General features: G+C 37.5%; 1 protein-coding gene across 1 annotated transcript in view; it reads right to left on the bottom strand.

The window, feature by feature from the left end:
- Nucleotides 1-655: 655 nt before the first annotated feature.
- LOC111147608 (adhesion G protein-coupled receptor G6) overlaps nucleotides 656-21,273 on the bottom strand; it is a 133,292-nt gene continuing 112,674 nt past the window's right edge. The window contains exons 21-25 of the mRNA XM_022503763.1: nucleotides 20,158-20,254; nucleotides 18,584-18,867; nucleotides 7,008-7,109; nucleotides 6,207-6,359; nucleotides 656-1,113 (exon numbers count right to left, since the gene is read on the bottom strand). Of these exons, the coding sequence (XP_022359471.1) occupies nucleotides 935-1,113; nucleotides 6,207-6,359; nucleotides 7,008-7,109; nucleotides 18,584-18,867; nucleotides 20,158-20,254 (815 nt within the window). The 3' untranslated portion in view covers nucleotides 656-934. The remainder of the gene's footprint in view (nucleotides 1,114-6,206; nucleotides 6,360-7,007; nucleotides 7,110-18,583; nucleotides 18,868-20,157; nucleotides 20,255-21,273) is intronic.

The raw sequence follows: 21,273 nt of genomic DNA, 5'->3' as shown, positions 1-21,273 counted from the left end.
TCTAAAAGGGAGAGACTATTATACACAGTATGTCTAAAGGAAATCCTCCTTCCTCCCATGAGTTTATAGGCTCAACAGATAGTAGAGGAGCAAAACCAGAGGTCTAATGGATTCATTCTCAGCAGGTAGTTGGAAGTCCACTTTAATATAATCTCAACATTATACTTCATTCAAATGTATGGGATTAAATTCTAATTTATGATGATGCTTAAACCTTATGTCTTGAGTATGGTAAGTGAAATAGTAGAAATTTACAAGGCCTCGTATTAACAGAGTCAAAATTTTGGAAATTCTTTCTCAAGCATATTAATGTTCTGAAGGTGAAACATTTGGTATAAAAAGAAGGAATTCCTTTCTAATCCTTGGGTCAGATACTAAGCACTCTTTTGTATCTGTGGTTGAAAATTTATGGAAAGTGAAGAAATGCTACCGCATTCATAGACACTAGCACTGAGAAGGGACTTGCGGGCATCCAAATAGTTATGAATATTCCTATGCTTTTCATTGTTGAGAAAGATGATGTAGCAATGGCCATATCTAAACCCTAATAGTGGGGCGTGAATGAGCTCTGAGCTATGCTTGCCCCTTGCTCTGCCCCTCCCTTGTCCACTGACTTTAATGTCCCCCACCTCCCTGAGTCCTAATTAGTCCAATCCAATTACAGATTTAAAAAAAATCATATCCCCTGCAGCTACTGGGTCATGTTGCTCTCAGTACTAAAGTTTTAGTGATGATCAAAACGCTCCCATGGAAGAAATGCACTGAAAAGACAGATATTTTAAATTTCATAAAAGCCTTCTTAACAAAGTACATTCCTCATACACGTATATCCAGTTACCAAGGTCACAGCACGTTCCTGTGTGCTTGTCACGGTTTTCACTGCTGCAGAGCTTCATGTCACGTAGATGGATTCTTCTCTGGCATACTAACAACATTAAAACTTTGTGCTGTGGCTGAAGTTGTCTGACATGATAATATTTTTATAGAAGTTATCTGAATGAGCATTGCAGTAACCCTTGACCTTATCAATGACCTGGTGGACAGGGATGATTGACGTTTGTTCTCCATCAGCACGGGTCAATTTTGACAAGGATTTGTCCGTGGAAGCGTTGTCTGCAAGAAATGATACCAGAAATTAGACTGTGAGATGAGGTGACGTGCCTAAGGGCCACCAAAATGGACATTATTTTGCACATTCAAGTACACAAATGAAATGAAGGCCTGTTCTTTCTTAGGTTAGGTAATAGGCAGCACTAACATTTCATGCTTCTCATCTTCAATTTCTATGCATGATTAAATATTAATTTGCCTCCTAGTAATGTATGTTGGAATTTGTTTCAAGAAATGTTCCTGTAAAGTGGCATTTTTCAAAGGGTCAAGGAATAGAATAATCAGAAAATTGCCACAAAAATAAAATGTGGCAGGTAACTCAAAAGAAGCAGGGACAGATTATATAGCAAATAAATTAAAAGAGGCCAAAACATCTATGAAAGAAATGTCTGATGTCTAAGATAAGATTTCAGAATAATACAGGGTGGGGGAAATGGGTAGGTGACCATAAACTGATAGGTACATTACACTATCCTCTCTACTTTTTATATACGTTTACCACATTCCATAATAAAAACTTTTATGAAACATAATCTAAACTATGTTGAAGAATAAAGTGAATGAAAATGAACATAAAAGGGTATTTTAAACACATTTCTCCATAGTTTTTAACTTATAAAAAATGATTGGAATAAAAAAGTAATCTTTTCTTAATTATTTCTGAATTATAGAAATCAAAATTATCAGAAATATTTACGTATGTGTTTTTATTATCTATGCTACTTTCTCAGAATGATGTTATTGTTGATGGCAATAATATCAGAGCAATTGATGGTGACAGAGGACTGCTAAATACATTTCTGTTCCGAATTTCCCAATATTATTTATTTGTTTATTTACTTATTTATTAGTTTTAATTTCAATTCCAGTTAGTTAACACACAGTGTGATATTAGTTTCAGGTGTGAAATTTAGTGATTCAATGCTCAATACCATATAGTTAAGTATTATCTCCCTAGAGCCAAAACTTTTCTAAAATTGGTTCAGACAGTAGTCTAAAACTCACGTAAGCCCTATTATCTACAAATTCATATGGCTGTCTTTATGTACCCTATGAATATTTTGTAAGTATCAGCTCTTTTCCCCTCACCAACACACTTTGGAGAAAAATTCTAACTTAAAATTAACCACAGGGATCTCACACCAATGAAGGAGAAAATGTGAGCTTTGATGAAGTATTCCATTCCCTACATTGTATATTCTCTATTAACTGTGGAAAAGGCAAAAACTCTATCATGAAAAATTCCTTCTAGGAATCATGGCTCCAAATTTGGAATGTTCATTGCGGCCATTTTTCTGCTTTGTGTAAGTTGCCCCAACATGTGACATAACATGAAAAATCCATCAGTAATTGGTAAAAGCCATCATTGCTCCATCTGTTGTCTTTGGAAATGACTCAAATTGTTCAACTGCTGTCTTGTGTGGAAGGAGACACTAAATAAAATGAAGGCTAAAAGAGGAAATGGTGTGTCCACCCCATACTAAAGGAAGAAAAAAAGAACAGATGGCTCATGGGAAGAATGGCAGGTTGAAGCATGGCAGAATGATTACATCCCAGGACTGGTGAGGAAAGGCTTAGGAAGTCATTGTAGAAAGGCCCCTCCCCGTTTAGCTCTCAGCAAGCTGATTGATCCTGTGCTTCCTTCAGTTCATATAGTCACTAGCCATTGGTTTTCTACTGCGGATTTTTCTATTAATTTAAACACCAGTAACAAATAATTTGTGCTTGATGTTTTTAGAAAAACCACACATCCTCAAAGAAGCTTCAAGGATACACTCATTCTGCTTCACTGACAACTTCCAGGAGCATGGGCCTTTGAGATATTTTTGACCAGCTCCTTTCCAAATATGTGATCCAATTTTCTGGGTCTTATAGTCAATAAAGTAGAATTGTGAGCAAGGGCTGTATTTCAACATGTATGCTATTCCCAGTCCTCTGGTTAGACATTACATCATTAACAATAGAGATTTTGGTTATAGCTGCAAGTTTGAAAACCAGGGGCTAGGGAAATGAACTATTACTTGACCTATGCTGAAATATCAAGCAGGTAAAAATCTTCAAAAAGCAGGCTTGGAGTTGACAATTTCTCCATTATGACTTCTATGAATGTACCATGACATAGCCAGTAATTCATAAGAGCAGTGGAAAAGTAAAGAATTTTACTCTTTTCTATAACAAACTTCTCAAGTATTACTTTCTCTTCATTATTTTACCTGCTACATGACCCATTAACTCTAGAGCATGGTACATTTCCTAGAAGGAGAAGCTTGCAGGCACCCCCATGCAGAGAAGAACTAGCACAGCACACACCAATTCGAAATTCCAGAAATTCCAGCTCAATGAAGGAATGTCATTGTGCTAGCTGAGTATTGTAAAGAACAAGCAATTTTGCTGGTGTGGCAAGAATCTTAGTTTAATCCATGCAAATATTCTTTTATTACCTTGCAAAAATTCATGCATTCAAAAAAGTAATAAATGTTTACCTGAATGATCCACTTTTGCTGAAGGAATGCTCTTAGAAGACATTATCTACACCATAAACATATGAATTTCTAGATCAATTTCAAGAAATAAACCAACTAGATATCCAAGATGATACGCAGTGACTTTCTGTATACTCTAAGGGACCCAGTACACCAGCAGTCACACTGAGAACTGGCTAGGTAGCTAAAGGCCATTGGTATATCAGTTGAAAGGAAACCTTAAGTTATTATGTCATAGAAGTAATGTCATATAGCTGACTTATGCTAGTTGACAAGAACTCATTTAACCCCAAGGTTTTTGTTATGGGAAACAGAAAAACAATAATGCATTTCTTTAAAAACAAAAACAAAAACATGCACAACACTTTGAAATAGCAAAGTTTTTCTTTGGCACCTCCATTTCTGTATTTCCTTTTATCTTTTGGTCGATTTTCCCCACAATTCTTAATATGCCTAAATATTTCATTAAGACTTCCAAAATGCCCCTTGTTCCAAATGATCTACCTTGTTATCTTTTCTCCCCTTTTAATAGTGGCATTTTTCTGGCTAGCTATTCTCAGCTGTATTAAGAGGAAAACAATTTAGTTGGTCTAATCCCCATTCCTTCATAACTGATGTACAATGCACTATTTGCATTTTAGAAGGGCAGGCAAAATGAGTAATTTTTTTTCTTATAAATGGGATTGCTTTAATTTCTCTTTTTGCCACCTCATTACTTGTGTATAGAAATTCAACAGATTCTAATATATTAGTGTTGTATCGTACAACATTACTGAAATTCCTTTATCATTTCTAATAGTCTTATGGAGAATCTTTAGGGTTTTCTGAATATAATATCATGCCCTCTGCAAATAGTGAATATTTTACTTCTTCCTTCCCAATGTGGATCCTTTTTCTTTTTCTTATCTGACTGCTATGGCTAGGTCTTCCAAAACTATGTTGAATAAAAGTGGTGAGAGTGGACATCCTTGTCTTGTTCCTGATCTTAGAGGAAAAGCTCTCAGTTTTCACCACTGAGTATGATGTTACCTGTGAGTTTTTCATATATGGCTTTATTATGCTGAAGTATGTTCCTTCTAAATCCTACTTTGTTTTTACCATGAATGAATATTGTACTTTGTTGGATGCTTTTTTTGCATCTATGGAGATGATCATACAAACATCTAATTTTATAAATAATGTGAAAAATTCATTCATTATAAGTAAAAGATATTTTGTGCCAGGGAACTACCAACTAGGTAGGATAATCTATCTCAGACTATACACCTGTCATCAATTTTCTTACTCAGGTATTTAAAGAAGAGATGCACAGACCTCTTAATTTTAGGCAGAATTATTTGTGTACAGGACTCAGAGGTTGCATCTTATACTGGAAGGGAGTCCACAGCTTTCATATGGTTCTTGTGAGTGTCCTCTACTACAAGAAATTTTTAGAACTGCTATCCTAAGCTGCTCTAAATTTTCAGGTCTTTAATTAATTTTGTAATTAACAAACTCTCCGAATGCTCAAACATTTTTCCATCGAGCTCTCTTGAATCTGAGGCAGTGGCCATTCCAGTGGCAAATTACGGACTGTGGTGTAAGCAGGGACATGTAAAATGATTCAAATGCACATAAGGGTCATCTGAAATCTAAGTGTTTGCAATATGAACATTTACAGATACATTACACAACATGCTTCTTATTTGCAAAAAGTCAAATATGAATCTCTTCGGTGTCATTCACCTCTGCTTATGTTTAATAACTAAATAAATTCAAAATTAAGTTATTTCCATTATCCTTTTAGAAGATCTTTAATTAGGAAAGTGCTGGTGCTAAGTGTTGACAGCTGTTTGCCTGAAACATAATTAGTATTTCAAAATAGCAACTATGCTTTTTTCCTTTGAAATTATTAAAAGATTGCAACTTTCCACACCACTCACTGGCTATCAAGTACGGCAAAAGAATCTTTATTTCTACATTGTCTTCAGGATTATTCACACACATGTTTAGTGTCAGAACCTGTGGTCACTGTAAATATCATGACAGTCCAGAAGATGAACAAAGACATGATGTTTCTCATCATCCTGTATCACTTGCCAAATATGATGCTCTCTATTCTGTCATATTTAATCAGCGATTGGCAATAACACTTCCAATGGTTAAGGACTTAAGCCTTAAATGTAATATACCCTGTATAGTGTTTCCACCTGTTCCCATGTCAACTTGCCAATTAACTTGCATAATAAGTTATAAAACATGAAATACGCAGTATTATGAATAATTGCAACTCAGTTTCTGTATTTTTAAAATAAAAACATAACTTTTAAAATACAGTATTTTTGAAAAGAAAACAGGTTTAAAGCAAATGAAATAATAATAATACTCAGAGCTAATAATATTATGGCTCAATTTTGGTTATAAAACTTAAAAAATTTAAAAAACTTAAAGAAAGACATAAACGTCCACAAAAGTGTTGGATAAAGTCTTCAAAGAGATTGTGATTTTCATAAATCTAACATAAGAACCCTAAAGGACACTGTTTTCTATCACTCTTCATGATATGCCAATTGTAATATAAAGATGGTGAGAAATGGACCAGAGAACATCTTTACCGCTGTTAGAGTGACTCACCAGTGTGGCTATTCCTTTTGAAGTAAGTAGTAGAGCTGGATTTAGATTTGGATGTAAGGTAGGTTGAGTTGGACCCAATGGAGCTTGAGGACAAAGATTTTCCTAGGTTATCAGAACTTTTCTTAATGATATTGGTGGCTGTCTTGCTCCAGTCTGAAAGAAAGCACATCTCTCCATGAATGTGTTTTAGGGGGCATATGTTCTACTATGAAGAATCACCACTGCATTATTTAGGTAATTTAGCCAAAGCACTCAATTTTGTATATGCTAGCAAAGGGCTCAGCGAAGAGACTTGCATATGAACAACAATAAACTGAAGAAGTAAGCTTCAAACTTTGACCTGTAGCACGTATTGCTTAAAATCCTACTTCCATTTTGTAAGGGTGAGAGGTAATTACTGCCAACAAAAAGTAATGCTATTCTTCAAGTATTTTTTCATACTAAGAAAAATGTCTTTGCATAATAATGTGATCGAGGGCCTCGAAAACATGGAAAGGAGCAGGTGGTATGGTGGAACCTCTGGATACCTGAGTGGTCACATTGGACACAAAACCTTGAACAACGCAGTTCACCTGGCTGGAATTCATGCTTCTCTGTGGAATAGAAGGGTCAGGCCCAAACTCCTCAGATAGCTTGCAGTCCTCGTATTCCAAGATTCCAACTAAGCATCTCCACGGGCACCACCTTTACACGGTGCTACCACTGGGACTGCATTGCTCTAACAACGGAAGGCCAGATGACGAAGGTTTCTGACTACTCTCCTCTTAGGAATAAAAAACACTGACCAACGTGCCCCTTTACCTGAGTTATCTGCTAACCGAAGTCTCCCGCAGCAGAGATGCCGCCTCCACTGTTTCTGAACATTCTCCTTCATAGCGCAGTGGAAAATAAATATAAATAAGCCTGGAATGGAAGAAAATATAAACATTTAAGCCAACAGACACATTCTTAACGATAAATCTTATGAAACACATGGATTCATTTTAAATTTGTTTTTTTTTTGTGTGTGTCCGAGTCACTAAGAAACAAGATCTTAAGGGATCTTGAAGTATGTAGATGTTTTAATCTTTTAGAACAGAATAGGAAGGCTCGAATAAAACTCGAGTAATTATACATATCTGATTCTGTCTTTGTCTGTTCTGTTCAGCAATTATTATAACTTGACCTAAAGGTTAAGCTGAAATGGGCAATTTTCAATTTAAGAGGTGCTTAATACTTCTCCTATGTTTGTTTTAAAATTCTGTAAAAGCATCTCAAAAATCATAGAAAAAAAGGAGAAAACTGAAAATATCTATAAGTTCAATTCCAATTTGTGTATTCTAAGCTATTTTATGTATATGTATTTTTATAAGTTTGGGCCACAGAAAAATGGTATTTTTGTGGGTCAAAACTGGCCAAAAATCAGCAAATTCATGTGGTTTTACCTAGCCTGCTTTAGTTTTTCAACATTTTTTAAAGATTTTATTCATTTAATTTAGAGAGAGAGATTTTATTTATTTGAGAGAGAGTACAACCATGAGGGGCAGAGGGAGAAGGGGAGAGAATTTCAAGGAGACTCTATGCTTAACCACATACATACCCAGTTACTCCCTGGCTTACTATATTTTCCATGGCTACACTGTCCCAGTACATACTCATCTTCTCCAGTCGTGTGCTATGAGTGCCACATGCTAATTTTTACATTTGTCCCCATTTCCTTCTCTTCCCGCCACCACCACCAAATACAGGACACCTTCTTTGGCTGTATCTCTCTACCTAGCAGCATCTCAGACACCTAATGTTCTAAACAGACATCCTCTTCATTACTACCCTCAAACCAACATCTCAAGTTCATTCCTGTCCAATACCATTTCAAAGTCTCCTCTTTCAAATCTTTCTGTAAGTGCTTCCTATCACTCAGGTGTTAGGTCAACTCTTCAAAGAGGCCATAACCAACTGTTTATTTCATTTTCATTTTACTCTAATGTTTTGGCTCTCATCACACTCTTGCACATACTCTTGTCAGGGCACTAATACCCAATATTCCTGTATTCCTCATTTATTTGTTTGCTTGGTTGTCTTTTGCTAGGAAATAATAAGCTCCAAGAGCACAGGATATTTGTCACCCAATGCTGTACTGGCCATTCCCAGAAGGATACCAGGAACTAAGCAGGAACTCCGTGAATGTTGAATGAATGAATAGAAAGCTTAATTAACTGCTCATCTATTTACATGAGCTAACTGAATACTTACACATACATTCTAATGTGTTAAAGGTATTTGGGGTTAGGGGATGAATGACAGGAGTAGAACACAAATAAAGGAGCCACAGAATGTAAAGAAAATATATTTAAGGCAAAAGTTTCTAAAAAGTATGCAACCTAGTTGCCCAAGTACTACCTTAGTAATCTACCATGGTAACCAGAATATCCACATAAGGGAGGGTCTTTCAGAGGGCATACGGTTTGAACTGAACCTGAAGAAAGCTTTGGCTAGGGAGGCAAGGGAAGTTTCCAAAAAGGATAATTCATTCGGTGACTACTAAGCACTGTTAGGCAGGAGGAACGGTTGTTTTAAGCTGGATATTCAAAGGTAAACAAAGTAGATGATCATTGCACTCATGAGGCAATGGACTTAGCATGGAAAGATATAAAAGTAAAAAAAATTACAGTATATTTAAGGGACATTAAGACATTAAGACTTATCTGCTCTTTTCAAATATGGAGTATTCATCAAGAAAACTGTAAATTACATTGTAGCGTATACAACTGGAAAAGTGGGGAAAAGTATTCAAAGGGCTCTCCTTTGATATGTGTCATTAAACTCGGAAAATTTGTCTAAGGTTATGCTTGTATGTTTTTATGCTTCAATATCTTAACTCAAAATGGTCTATAATTTAATTCCAGAATAAATTACATTATGAACTATTAGAAAAGGAGCATGCTGGATTGCTATAGGATAGGCCCTGACCCCAGTGAAGGACCATGGCTGATTCTCCTCTTCTGGGATTGGCTTCTTGGATCATCAGTGAGTCTCTGACATTCAGGAGGGGCTTTATAAATTCCTATTGTTATCTCTGATCACTGATTTCAATAGGTAGCTAACTTACTAAAAAAATTCCTGGGAAATGCAAATGTATTTATCTCTAAGAGGTATAAATAAAACATACAATGACCTAAGTGAAGTAATACTGGTCATCAGCAATATTACCAATTTATTATTTTTATGATTAAATCATCCTCTGTATGTTTGTATAAGTAAAACTATTCTTTTACTTATTATATTATTTATTACTAATATTTTATTTTTAATAAAGTGGTTAGTAAAGGAGATATATCCTAGTGACCTAGTTATTTGTCCAAAATGATATCACATAGGGTAAGGAAGTACTAATTTTAAAAGAAAGCTCTAACAAATATGAATCAGATTTCAAACAATGAATCAGAAAACAAACACACACACACACACACACACACACACACACACACACAGCTTGTTGACGGTGCCTGTGCTGTGGGTAAGAAGGTGGCAGCTGGGTTGGGCAGGGAGAGCCAGAGAGAAGTGGCTGCTTGCAGACCTGTCTGGCTTAGGCATGACAAGTCTCAGAGTAGGGGTAAGATTTCCTTCCACACTCCAAACCCTGAGAGTCAGCACCAGGAGGCTGACCCACCTTCCCAGGGAGTAGGAGAAGACCTCACTGGGTTTGGACCTCACCCTCACACTGACTGACTAAATCTGACTGCTTGTCAAAACCTTCCCACACCTACAACCGCCGTTCCCTATGCAGTTTGCTTGATACAGACAATCCCTTTAATAGGTAAACATGCCTTTCGGTAGCACTGAACCAAGGTATATAAACAATCTGAATCAGTTAACAGATTCTTTGAAGTTTCTTCTAGGTGGTGGCAGCAAGGAGCAAGGGGGCATGAAAGCCTGAGGATAGGTTAACACAAGTCACAGATGAAGGCGGCTGCCGGTGGAAGGGACAAAGCCCCTGCCGTGGGTTTACTCTATTTTTGTGAACTGGGGCAGAATTTGCAGGGTTTGCTCTTAAAGGTATTTTTGTCAGATCCTGAAAACCCAGGTAACCATGTGTTCTCAATGCACTGTTTCACAAAATCACATTATCAGCGCTGGGAGAGATTACAAACTTCAATGAGAAACTTTCCTCCTCAGGCATCACTCACTATAGGGCCTCGCACTGAGCAAATGATTTTCTTTTAGTGGAGAGCAGGAGGTGAAGTTGCCAGATGTTGCTTCCTTTGTGTCACACTCAACAATTTTTATACATGTCATATCTATTCGAGGAAAAAAGAAAAAAACTTCAGGGGTTATGTCTGGTGTTTTGAGGACACTGGGAGGGAAACAGTTCTTGGATTCACTTTTTTATCCTTGCTGGGATGCTAAGATGGGCATTACTTTGAGGGTCTGATGCTGACCACAGCCACAGAGGAGGAGGTTAAAGATAAAACTGACTCAATAAAACAATTTTTTAGATTGTGCAGTGCTGTTCTAAATTATAATTACACAGCATTAGATGACAGGGCCTATTTTTAAGCAGCTGTATGTGCCAGTAAATCTAGAGGCATCCAGTAAGTTCAAAAGATGCTGGAATGTAAATTAGATTCAAAATCAGAACATCTCTTCTAAACTGCGATGATGGCAGTCATTGAAATGATCCCTCCCCCCAACTACGAACTGCGATGCTGTTAAGACTAAAATTAAATGACAGGCACGAGAAATTAGAATTCTTAGGAGTTAATATATTTTTAAACGCCAAGGTATTAGGCTGATTCTTTAGCCATGAGATACATTTCCATTTTAAAGGAGAATAGAATTCTCATAATAGGTTATTTTACTATTCATAGCAACAAGCCCTTTCTGCGTGAATTTAAATTAGTCTGGCAATAAATATTATACCAAAATTCTTACAGGACAAAACATCCCTTTTACAGTTCAGCTGTGGGAAATGTGGTAGGTATGCACATCTGGAAGAACACACATACTCAGAATGGAGAGAAATTCTAAATACTTCGGGGAGGAGGTGGAGAAAATACAGCAGGAGAGCCAAGGGAACTTGGAGGCCAAAGTGAGAAAACAGAGGGCTATTCCCTCCTCAGTTTCGAAGGTTTTTCCGCTCCCCCTTCATCTATTTATAGGTCTTGGTGCCAGAAGCAGAGCTAAAAATCACAAAACCTTAAAGTTCTACACTGACATCCAAGAGAATCTGTTTGATTTCTCATCCCCATCTATGCTCTCTTTCTAGCAAATGTTTTCCCTCTGAGAATCATCCTAACAACCACATGGCACCTCAAAGAGTATCTCCATACCACCTGGAAAAACATGCTCTTCTAGCTTTCCGGAAAGAGCTTTCAGCAGGGACCAGGATAATTGAACTATACTCTTCATACTGACTTACAGCTTTATTTAACTGACCAGGGAGTAGAGAATATTGCTCATAAAAGTTGGAAGCTGAAATGGGTGAAAAGATTCAGTCAGAATTAAAACCTTTACTTCATCCTGACAGGCTAAATGCTAGTTCCATGAAACCTTTATAACTCACAAAACACAGCTCACGATGGTCTTTCTTTGGTGAATTTTAGCCTGAAAACCAACCACTCTAATGAATCCAAGCCAAAAATTCCTTAGCAATCATTTCTTTGACTTGATAACTGCTTTGACTCTTTATTTTACCCGCATGAACCCAGATTCCATGTTGGAACAAGAATAAAAACAAAAACTTAAATATATTTTAAACTAATAGATTCCCAACACATCCTCTACCCACACATCCCCCATCTCCCTTGCTTTCCTTTTACCACACCATCTTTCACTAACAAGAGGGACCTGCCCCCTTAAAAATCAAAAATCTAGATCAATATGTGAATTCAGTATGTTGTACTTCTCTGTCAATTTTGCCATTTTCTTATTTAAAATAAATGACCTTTTCAATTTCGATGGCAGATGGTGTTGCAAGTATGTGGGATGGTGAGTCTGCCCATGGGCACTGCCAGGGAAGAAAAGATAATGAACTCCACCTCCCCAAATCCTCCCTGGGAAGCACATCAGAGGCCAAGGCTGGGTCAGCAAACATGGCGAAGGGACACCTACAAGAGTGACCTAAACTTGGAGCAAGATTTCTGAGAACTCTCATCAAGAACTGGATTTGGTTTTTGATACCTCGTCCTGTCACTGACCTGGGAACGCCTTCAAGCAGCATGTCTGGGGTGGGGAGGAAGCTTCCTTCTAAATATTGGCACGATGTTTGCTGTAGATTTTATGAGCTGTGTTTAACTATGAATTTAGAAAAAAAAATTCTGAGCCTCAATATTTTGGCTAGGAATTTAGCTCCTGCATGGGACTCATTCTCTTTGGTTGATTCTGGCAAAGATCTGGGGCTTTCTGGGACAGATATAAAATAAGCAGCCAAAGGGATGTTCTCAGATCTTGAGCCTGATTATCAAAAGTTAAAAAAAAAAAAAAAATTGCCAAGGAACAGTTCCCCTTGGATATAAAAATGAAAGCGGGGCAGTAAAATTCAGGGCAGCACATACTATCATTCTTTCTCGCTCCAAAAGGTCCCTTTCGAGAAGCCTCGGTGGAGGGGAAAACTACAAGAACAACAAAACCCAAATCAAAACCCAAACCTTGGGTCCTCAACTCTCAATGAGTGCTTTACTGACAAAAGGCCACAGACACTTCCAGCAAGATCGTCATCAACAAATGCCAACAACTGGCCTCCCTTAATTTTTTCTTACTCTGGATAATAAAAGATCCAGAAACATAGTTGGGGCAAAACTATAGATTAGCTATCGATAAATTCAGGGATACAGGGTGGAGTCCGAGTAGGTAGTGATGAGTGAATGACATCTTAATCAGGTCCACAAGCACGAGGTGTTCTGAAATTTTGATGGGTAAATCAATTAAAAATTAATCAAATCACATATGTGAGCAAAAAAGGATGCATGCTTTAGATATATATATATATATACACATATATATATATATATATATTTTTTTTTTTAAAGTAGGCTCCACACCCAGGGTAGAGCCCAATGTGGGGCTTGAACTCATGACCTCGAGATCAAGACCTGGACCGAGATCAAGGGTTGGCTGCTTAAATTACTGAGCCACCCAGGCACCCCAAGAGAACTGCTTCTTGACAAAAATGGTCTAGATTACCTCTCAGCTTCCTAGCAAGCCTGAGTCCAAGTCTCTGAATGGCTCATATATTCCGTTGTCACAGAGACATAGCCAGCCAGCCGCTGGGCTGGGTTTATAGCTCTCTTTGAGAACCTCTTGAATCCTCCTTTCATACTACCAAGATGCCCTTTAGAAAATTATTTCTCTGTGGCACAAAATGCCCTGCCAATAGAGGAGTAATTTATTTCCTTGCAGTGCGTGACATCTCAGCCAACATGACATAATTTCAGATGTTAGGGTTTTAAAGGTGGTTCACGTCTTTACCTTGGCACCAATGCCCTATGTTGCGTATGTGATTACAACACAGCTTAGCTGTCAGGAGGCTCCTAACTCTTAATTGGATTTAATTTTCTTACTTTACCAGTAAGATTAAAATAATAATAATAAACATATTCCATTTAATTATTTTTTTCTGAGTAAGGGTAAGAATAACATTTATTCATTAAGCATATAATTACTAATAGTTTTTTCAATGGATACAGATACTCACTTCCTAGAAACTTTGAAACAAAAAATTGAAGGGCAGTAACTTATTTTCCTTATGCTTTAGTCTGTCATAATGTATTTTTCTATTTTCATATATGCTATATTATAAATATTACACTGTGAAATTCAGACTGAGCTTGGGGGAGTCATTAACTCTTCTGAGCCTGTTTATTCATCTATAAAATGCAGAAAATACCTTCTTTCTTGGGTACCTACTTTCTATTGTTGCTTTAAGAATTACATCAAATCACTGATGCTGTGTATAAGTTTTTTATAAGCCATAAAGCATTATGCAAATATAAATTATTTCTGTTGCTCTGGGTATATCTTAATGTTATCAAATTAATTAATAGCAAGCATTATCTCTGAGTAGACTGACAACCCTCTGTGTTCACCATGGCAGCTTCTATTTCTAGAACCATACGTTGCATCTTATGCTTTCATAAATATGTACAGAAAATGGGCTGATTGTGCATGAGATGATTAGTCAATATTGTTTCAACATGCCTAGAAAAGGAAAATTGAAAACTACCTTCTTGCTAAGGGAATAGACTTCAGATCTTGATAAACTTACCAGGAGTGTTAAACTTCCCTATATGTTGAAAAAGCCTTATCTAATAGATAATGTCAAATGTCTTTGTACACTTAATGAAAAATATACACAGCCTGAATACTGTTCATGACTTTTCTAATGAGCAACTTTGTGTACATACTGCATCTCAGAGCAATAACTTATGCTACAAGCACATCGATTATTGCCAAGGGCAAGAGGAGCCCAAGAGGACTCTGGCCATGTTCTTCTCAACAATCCGGGAATTGCCTTTTACTTCTTTAAAATGAGTTACACTGTATTTCCTGAAGTGTAGTCTAATGTTCTCAGGCATGTGAATTATGATACACTTTTGTCAAACATCTGTTCCCTTTTAAACAGCAATTTGTATACCATGCCATTTTCTCAAGTTGTAGTCTTTAGAAAAAATTAAAATATCTAGTACAGTGATCTGCCACTTTCATCCTAGGAAAGCAACAAAGATAGCAAAAGCAGGTAGATATGTAACACTACCATGGCAAGAGAAGACATATTTATCTTTTCATCTTACAAGAAAAAAAATCAGTGGATTGATTAAAATATAATTTGTTGAAGTGAAGAAGGTAAAATAATTAAAAAAAAGCAATGTACTGTGAAAAATTAGAAAATAAGCTTAGATTCGGGCTCAATTCAATTCATGATTTCATTTGCTCATTCGAATAGGTAGAATTTTGATTATAAGCCACACAGGTTATAATAATTTCCTAATATTCAATTAGCACTATTTTGGCAGTTAAGTTGTATGGTTATAAATGTCCATAAAAATTAAAAAATACATATACTAATAACAAAAATATATATTAAACTGAACATTAAAATATTAAAGCATGTACAAAATTTTAAAATGTAGGCTCTGCAAATTTATGTAAGTATCCATATAATTATACATGTATATGTGTTTGAACACGCTCATATCCATACATGCATTTATTTATAAGAACCCTGAAAGATAAAATGGATTTTTCACGTTTGAATCAAAGTCTGGAAGACAGACACAAAAATGAAACGCAAGCTGCTAGCAGAAGCCACGCCTGTGATAGAGACATCTGGGCTTCCCTGCAGACACAGCTTGAACATCTGTCCTTGGAGGTCTCACCTCTGTAACACTAAAGGGTGACTTGTGGGATTCGAAATGAAGACCTGCTGATTTTCAGATGCTCAGCTCCAAGCTAAATCTGAGATTAAAATTTGTTTGGTATAGATTTAATTTTTAGAATATTATATCACATTCTAAACCTTTGGCTGTTGCTGAGTCTAATACTGGTAGGTGTCAGTTAGCTATGGTATGGCATAATCAAGAAGACCGCTCACCTTAACCACTCTAGAAAAAGAAGAGTTTACTTTAATGAAACTCAACACCAGTGTTGAGTGTTTTGTGGCAGCATCGTTCCAAACTTTCTCTTGACTCTTCTCATGTATCTCCAGCTCCCCCAGCCCCATCACAGTCTAAAATACGGCACTGCCTTATCTCACCCGGACCACAGAAGTAGTCTCCTCTCTGCTCTCCCTACAGACACTCTGGGAGCTCTAATCCCTTCTCCACATTATGTCCAGCTTCATCTTTCTATCTATTACGCACATCTGATCATGTCATTCCACAGGCCTAGAAGATTTCAAAGACTGTGCATGGCTCTTAGCAAGATCAAAACATAGGGCCTTCTGGTCTCGCCCCAGCCTCCCGTTTGTGCCATGCCCACCACTCTGTCACTCTGTGGCTCTTTCTTGGTTCTCCTGTTATTTGAGCATTCTTTTAATTCCTGGGGCATACTCATAATCACCAAGGATAGCAGGGTTTTTGCGCATGGAGGGCCCTCCACTAGAAATTTTCTCTTCTTGGTTCCTACCCGCACCTTCACCTCATTCTCCCTACGTATCCTTCAGATTACAGCTTAGACACTGTGATTTCTGTTGTGTGTTCTCTCCACCACCAGCTACATTTCACAGGGTGACTATCTGATTAATGGTGGTCTCTCCCACTAGAACATAAACTCCATGAGACAAAGGGATCATGTCAAGTTTCTTTCTTTTTTTTTTTTCTGGAATAAAAAAAATATTAGAAAGAATAAAAAAGACAATGTAGTCTGCCTAAGTCTTAACTCAGTTTATTTTGCCTAGATACTACCTACAACTCACTGACTTGTTTCTTTAGATGGTCTAGATTCTAAGTGCACCTTTTAACAAAGCATACACTTCCAACAACAACCAACAGCCTCTTCTTGGAAGGTTCAGAAATGACTCAAATAAGAACCATTAAGTGACATTCTATAGCATCCTGACAAGTTTTTGTACAAGCTCGGCCAGTAAGTAATTGTTGGTGGACTCATATGCTTGGTATCACTGTGTTTTAATTTAAATTTCCTTTTCAGGAAGTGTTTTTAATGTCACTGGATATGCAGAAATCTGTTCTGAATTTATATAATTTAACATCAGTCTTAAAAGTTAGCGATTTATGAAGAACTGGGACTTGATCATGGTTTAGAATATTCTTCCCTCCCAACAGGAGACCTAGGCTGGGAAAAATAAGACATCCCAATTCTCATTAATGGAAACAGAGCTGAACAGACAACTGTAGCTGCTGAAGTTTACTGAAACTGCCAGGAAATTCTAAAAGCAAAAACAAGGTTGGGCTGGCAGATTAATGTGCCTGAAATATAAAAGCATGGAATTTCTAATGTTAATGGACATTTTTGTCAATATTTATCTAGGCACTTTTATGTTGTATATTACAGAATAAATTAAATAGAGGAATATTCACTTTACAAAGCACGATATGTGGGTGCATTCATATGCTACTTATCCGGTTTCAGACTTCTGGAGGTGCACTTGATGCTTATTATTGTATTTACTAAAGATAATGAGCCCACATATTTCCTCTGTTATGGAAGAGTGAACCTGAATAAAATTTGCTGAACTAATTAATGCCTTTTGATGCCAGAAGAGTCTCAGGTTGGATTTAAGCCATCTCGAAAGCTTAACCCTTCTTCACCCAGCAATCCATTTATTTGTTTAACAATCACTGAGCACCTACTGCACGACAAATTCTTTTTTGCAGGAGCTCATGAGCTGGTGGAAAAACTAGGAGTGAGACAAAGCGGGTATGTATGATATAAAACAGTAAACACTCCCCTGCGGATAAATACCAAGTTCTCTTAGAATGCATGTGTGGGGAGCAGCTGTCCGGGCATCTTGTTCAGTGAGTAATACAACATGCCCCCCACCACGCCACCCACCCCAGCTCAGATTTCGTCAGCTTTAGTCAGCTCGCCTTTCCCCACGTGCTTACAACTGCACAGCCAGGAGCTTCAGGTAAGCCCGTAGTAATGCCCTACTCAAAAAATTCCAAGCTTTGTCCCCTTGTTCCTTTGTTGTGTGGGCCTCCTGGTGCTTCTGAACATTGGGGAAATTTATCAACAGCCCAAGGTATATCCAATATCTTAAAGAATGTCATTCAGCTTTTGAAAAATATAATTTATGTTTATTTAAGTTTAAATGTTAAATTCATCATGGAGTATATTCAGGTGTGTATTATGGAATCAGAAGCATGACAGTAAGCTCCTCAGAGGAAGCCTTCGATTTTTGTACACAGCAGGCCATTGGCAAATGTTTGCTAAATTGTTGAACTAACTGCCGTATCTCATGAGAAAATGAGCACTTTTGAGCTGGAGTACTGGTATTTATTTTGAAATCCAAGGAGCCAAAGAATCTAGGAGAATTGTTCTGTCCCTGCATAGATTCTAAAACTTCTTCTGGCCAAGATTGTTACATCCATGTAGGATATTAAGGAAAACTGTGTAGAAGGTAAAAGTTATCTGTGCCTCCCTTTAAACTCCCCATCAGATACCTCCGTGCCCCATATTTAGTCATTAAACAATACAGATTTATTGAGCACCTACTACCTGCCAGGCACTGTTCTAAGTGATACACCTCACTGAAAACAAACTGACATCCTACCTCACCTTTCTGTTCAAGATCCTTTTAGTGAGTACCCTGTACCTGGAACTATGTTCATTACCTGGAACAAAGATGTAGAAATTTAGCATAGCATCTGGCCTTAAATGAAGCTGTCTGTACCCATGATAAAGTTGGAAGGCAGCAATTACAAAGGTACTGCTTATCTTACCTTGTAATGAATTGAAGATGGAGAACAGGTACATAAAAGGGACATTTAAGGGTCCCCAGGCAAAGAAAGCAAAACCCCATGTCATGCCCAGCAGAAATGTCAGGCTGACCACACTGCGCAAGTTCCTTAAAACCTCTTCACGCAGGGTCCGGTTGCTTCTTTTGCCATTCCTCCCACAGATTTGCACCATCACCACGATGAACATGGCAACATTCAGGAAAAACATGACTCCAAAGTACCCAGCGCAGGTCACATAAAAGACGACTGGATCCCGAATCCAACAGCTGAAAGAAGAAACCAGAAAGAAAAAGATTTATTACCATGTCCTGTTGACCAAAGTCTTCTGGCTTAGTTTGGGTTTCAGCAGATTTCACAGCTGGGCCTTTCTCAATGCCTTTAGACAGTCACTTCATTTTCCTGGGCCTCAGTTTCTTTTTTGATGTTTACACAGTTTTTTGTTTGTTTGTTTTTTTTTTGGTTTGTTTTGGCTAGTCATCATCTTAATATCAAGTTATTTAAGTCAACAGTTAAAAGGAAAACAGGGTGGCTTCTTGAATTCTGACTTGGCGTGAAGACACTCGTGTTTGGCTCACCCAAAACCACATCTAGACCCCTTTCCTCTTATGAGACTACACTCCAGAGAATGGGAAATCAAAGTACTCATTTTCTCAATCTCTTCTGCATTTAAGGGGGGACCACGGGGACACTGTTCGATGAAATGGGGAAGCAAAATCTTCTAGGGGATTTTTGGGAGAGACCCTAATGTGTTCTTTCTGCTTCCACCATGAAAACAAGCTCTGGAGCTGTACAACCACATACTAAATTTGAGAGAAAGGCCAGGATTGCTGTAGAGCTGCTGATCCTGACATTTTCAGCCATAAGACCAATGGCAGTACCTGCCTAATTCCATGTCTCCCATCATGCAAGCAGAGTAAATTCCTACTTAAGACACATATAAATCATGAATTCTATTACTGTTGCAAAATAATTCCTGTTACTATAATTCGCCTAGTTGAGGCAAGACTTCATTATAGAACTTTGATACTCCTATAGTAATGCTCCTCATGAAGTTAAAAAGCTTACACCAATCACAACATCTTTATATCCTTTATTTATCAAGGATATACTTGATATTCAGATCACACACACACACACACACACACACACATAGATAGATAGATAGATAGAAAATAGATGAAAGTAATTTAAAAATTGTACCATGTGTAACATGTTCTATGAGTAAAGTCAACACAAACTACAATTTACAGATGCTCCCCATGCCTAATTAATACTATGGGAGTTCTTAAGGTACTTCAAAAATTGGATAAAGTATTTAAAGCAATTAAATTCATCTAAAAATTCTCGTAAAAATGGTTATCATTCTGGGTTATGTATTCCACACTGGAACATGACTGCCACAAAGGCAAAATCTGTCTTGAACATCTTTGAATCCCAGACCCTAACATGATTCCTGGCATATAACAAATGCTCAGTAAATCATACTGCTGATGGCACAGAAAGCAAAGGAGATACACTCATCACAAATAAATTTCCAACAAGTTGTTATTACTTACAATTCATCCCCCTGTCCTTTTCCATAAGTATCTTTTCCGTAGACCTCATTTTGGTTTCTGCTTACCAGAACAATGGACACGACAAAGCCAGGCAGACCTGTTATAGAAAGACCATGACGTAAGCAACTGCTCCAAAGCATCTAGAACTGCCTTATAAGACTGATAATGGCAGGGGGGGAAAAGAGAAAGAAAACCCCCCACATCACAGAATTTTTTTTTTTTTAGAACTAGCAACTTGCTTAAAAGCAACAATATGATCCCTTCTTTGGTGTGGAATGTCCAACTCTAACTGGCAACAGTTAAAACCTGTTCTTAAATAACAGTTAAATATTGTGTTTGCTTATTGTTACTCATTAGAGATGCAGAACCTGGTTTATTCTGAATCCAGAGCAAATGTCCTTCGTTGATGACAGCTGCCACTCTGCCAGAGTTTGGGCAGTAAGGGAACTGCAGTTTATTTTGTCCCTTTCTATGTAAAGAAAACTCCTTAGAAACAGTGGGGAAGAAACCATGGGGCTGTAAAGTTTTTACAGTCTCCTCTTTCCTCTCCAGAGAATCAATAAAGTATTTTCATGTATATTTCACTGGGAAAGCCCACACCACCCTAATTCCCTGAAAGATGCTTTTAGTGCCCAACACCTTGGAAATGTCCCATACATCTGTATTGCTATCTCTGCCCACCACCCTCCCAAGAAAAAAAAGAAAAGAGCAAGCTCTAAATGTTTGCTCCATTATGAACTCAGATAGAGAAAGAAGCCCATTTGGAAGATTCCAAACAGTCTAAGGCTACCATCCATGTCTGGCTAAGGAATCATGTTAAGAAGTACAAGGCAAGAATTTTGTCAGTATTCTGGTTGCACACACAAAAATAACACTCTCTTGCTGGATCCAAGACATGCGCATGTGTTCGGGGGTGAGGACAGCAAGGAGTCTAAACTGCTTTTATATTTTGAAACATAATGGAAATGCACCACTGTCCGCCAGCTGCTTCTCCAGACTTGGGTGGGCTGGCTCTGGTCACAGGAAATGAGTTTGTGGTGACTCAGGAGGCTAGGGCTTTTTCCTTTACTCCTGAATTTAGTAAGAACGGCTGAATAGTTTTTAAAAATACCATTC

The sequence above is a fragment of the Enhydra lutris genome, unplaced genomic scaffold, assembly GCF_002288905.1.
Source record: "Enhydra lutris kenyoni isolate GAN:26980312 unplaced genomic scaffold, ASM228890v2 scaffoldscaffold17, whole genome shotgun sequence".
NCBI classification, from domain to species: domain Eukaryota; kingdom Metazoa; phylum Chordata; class Mammalia; order Carnivora; family Mustelidae; genus Enhydra; species Enhydra lutris.
The sequence above is the reverse complement of the archived record's forward strand: the minus strand, read 5'-3'. Positions and strand labels throughout refer to the sequence as shown.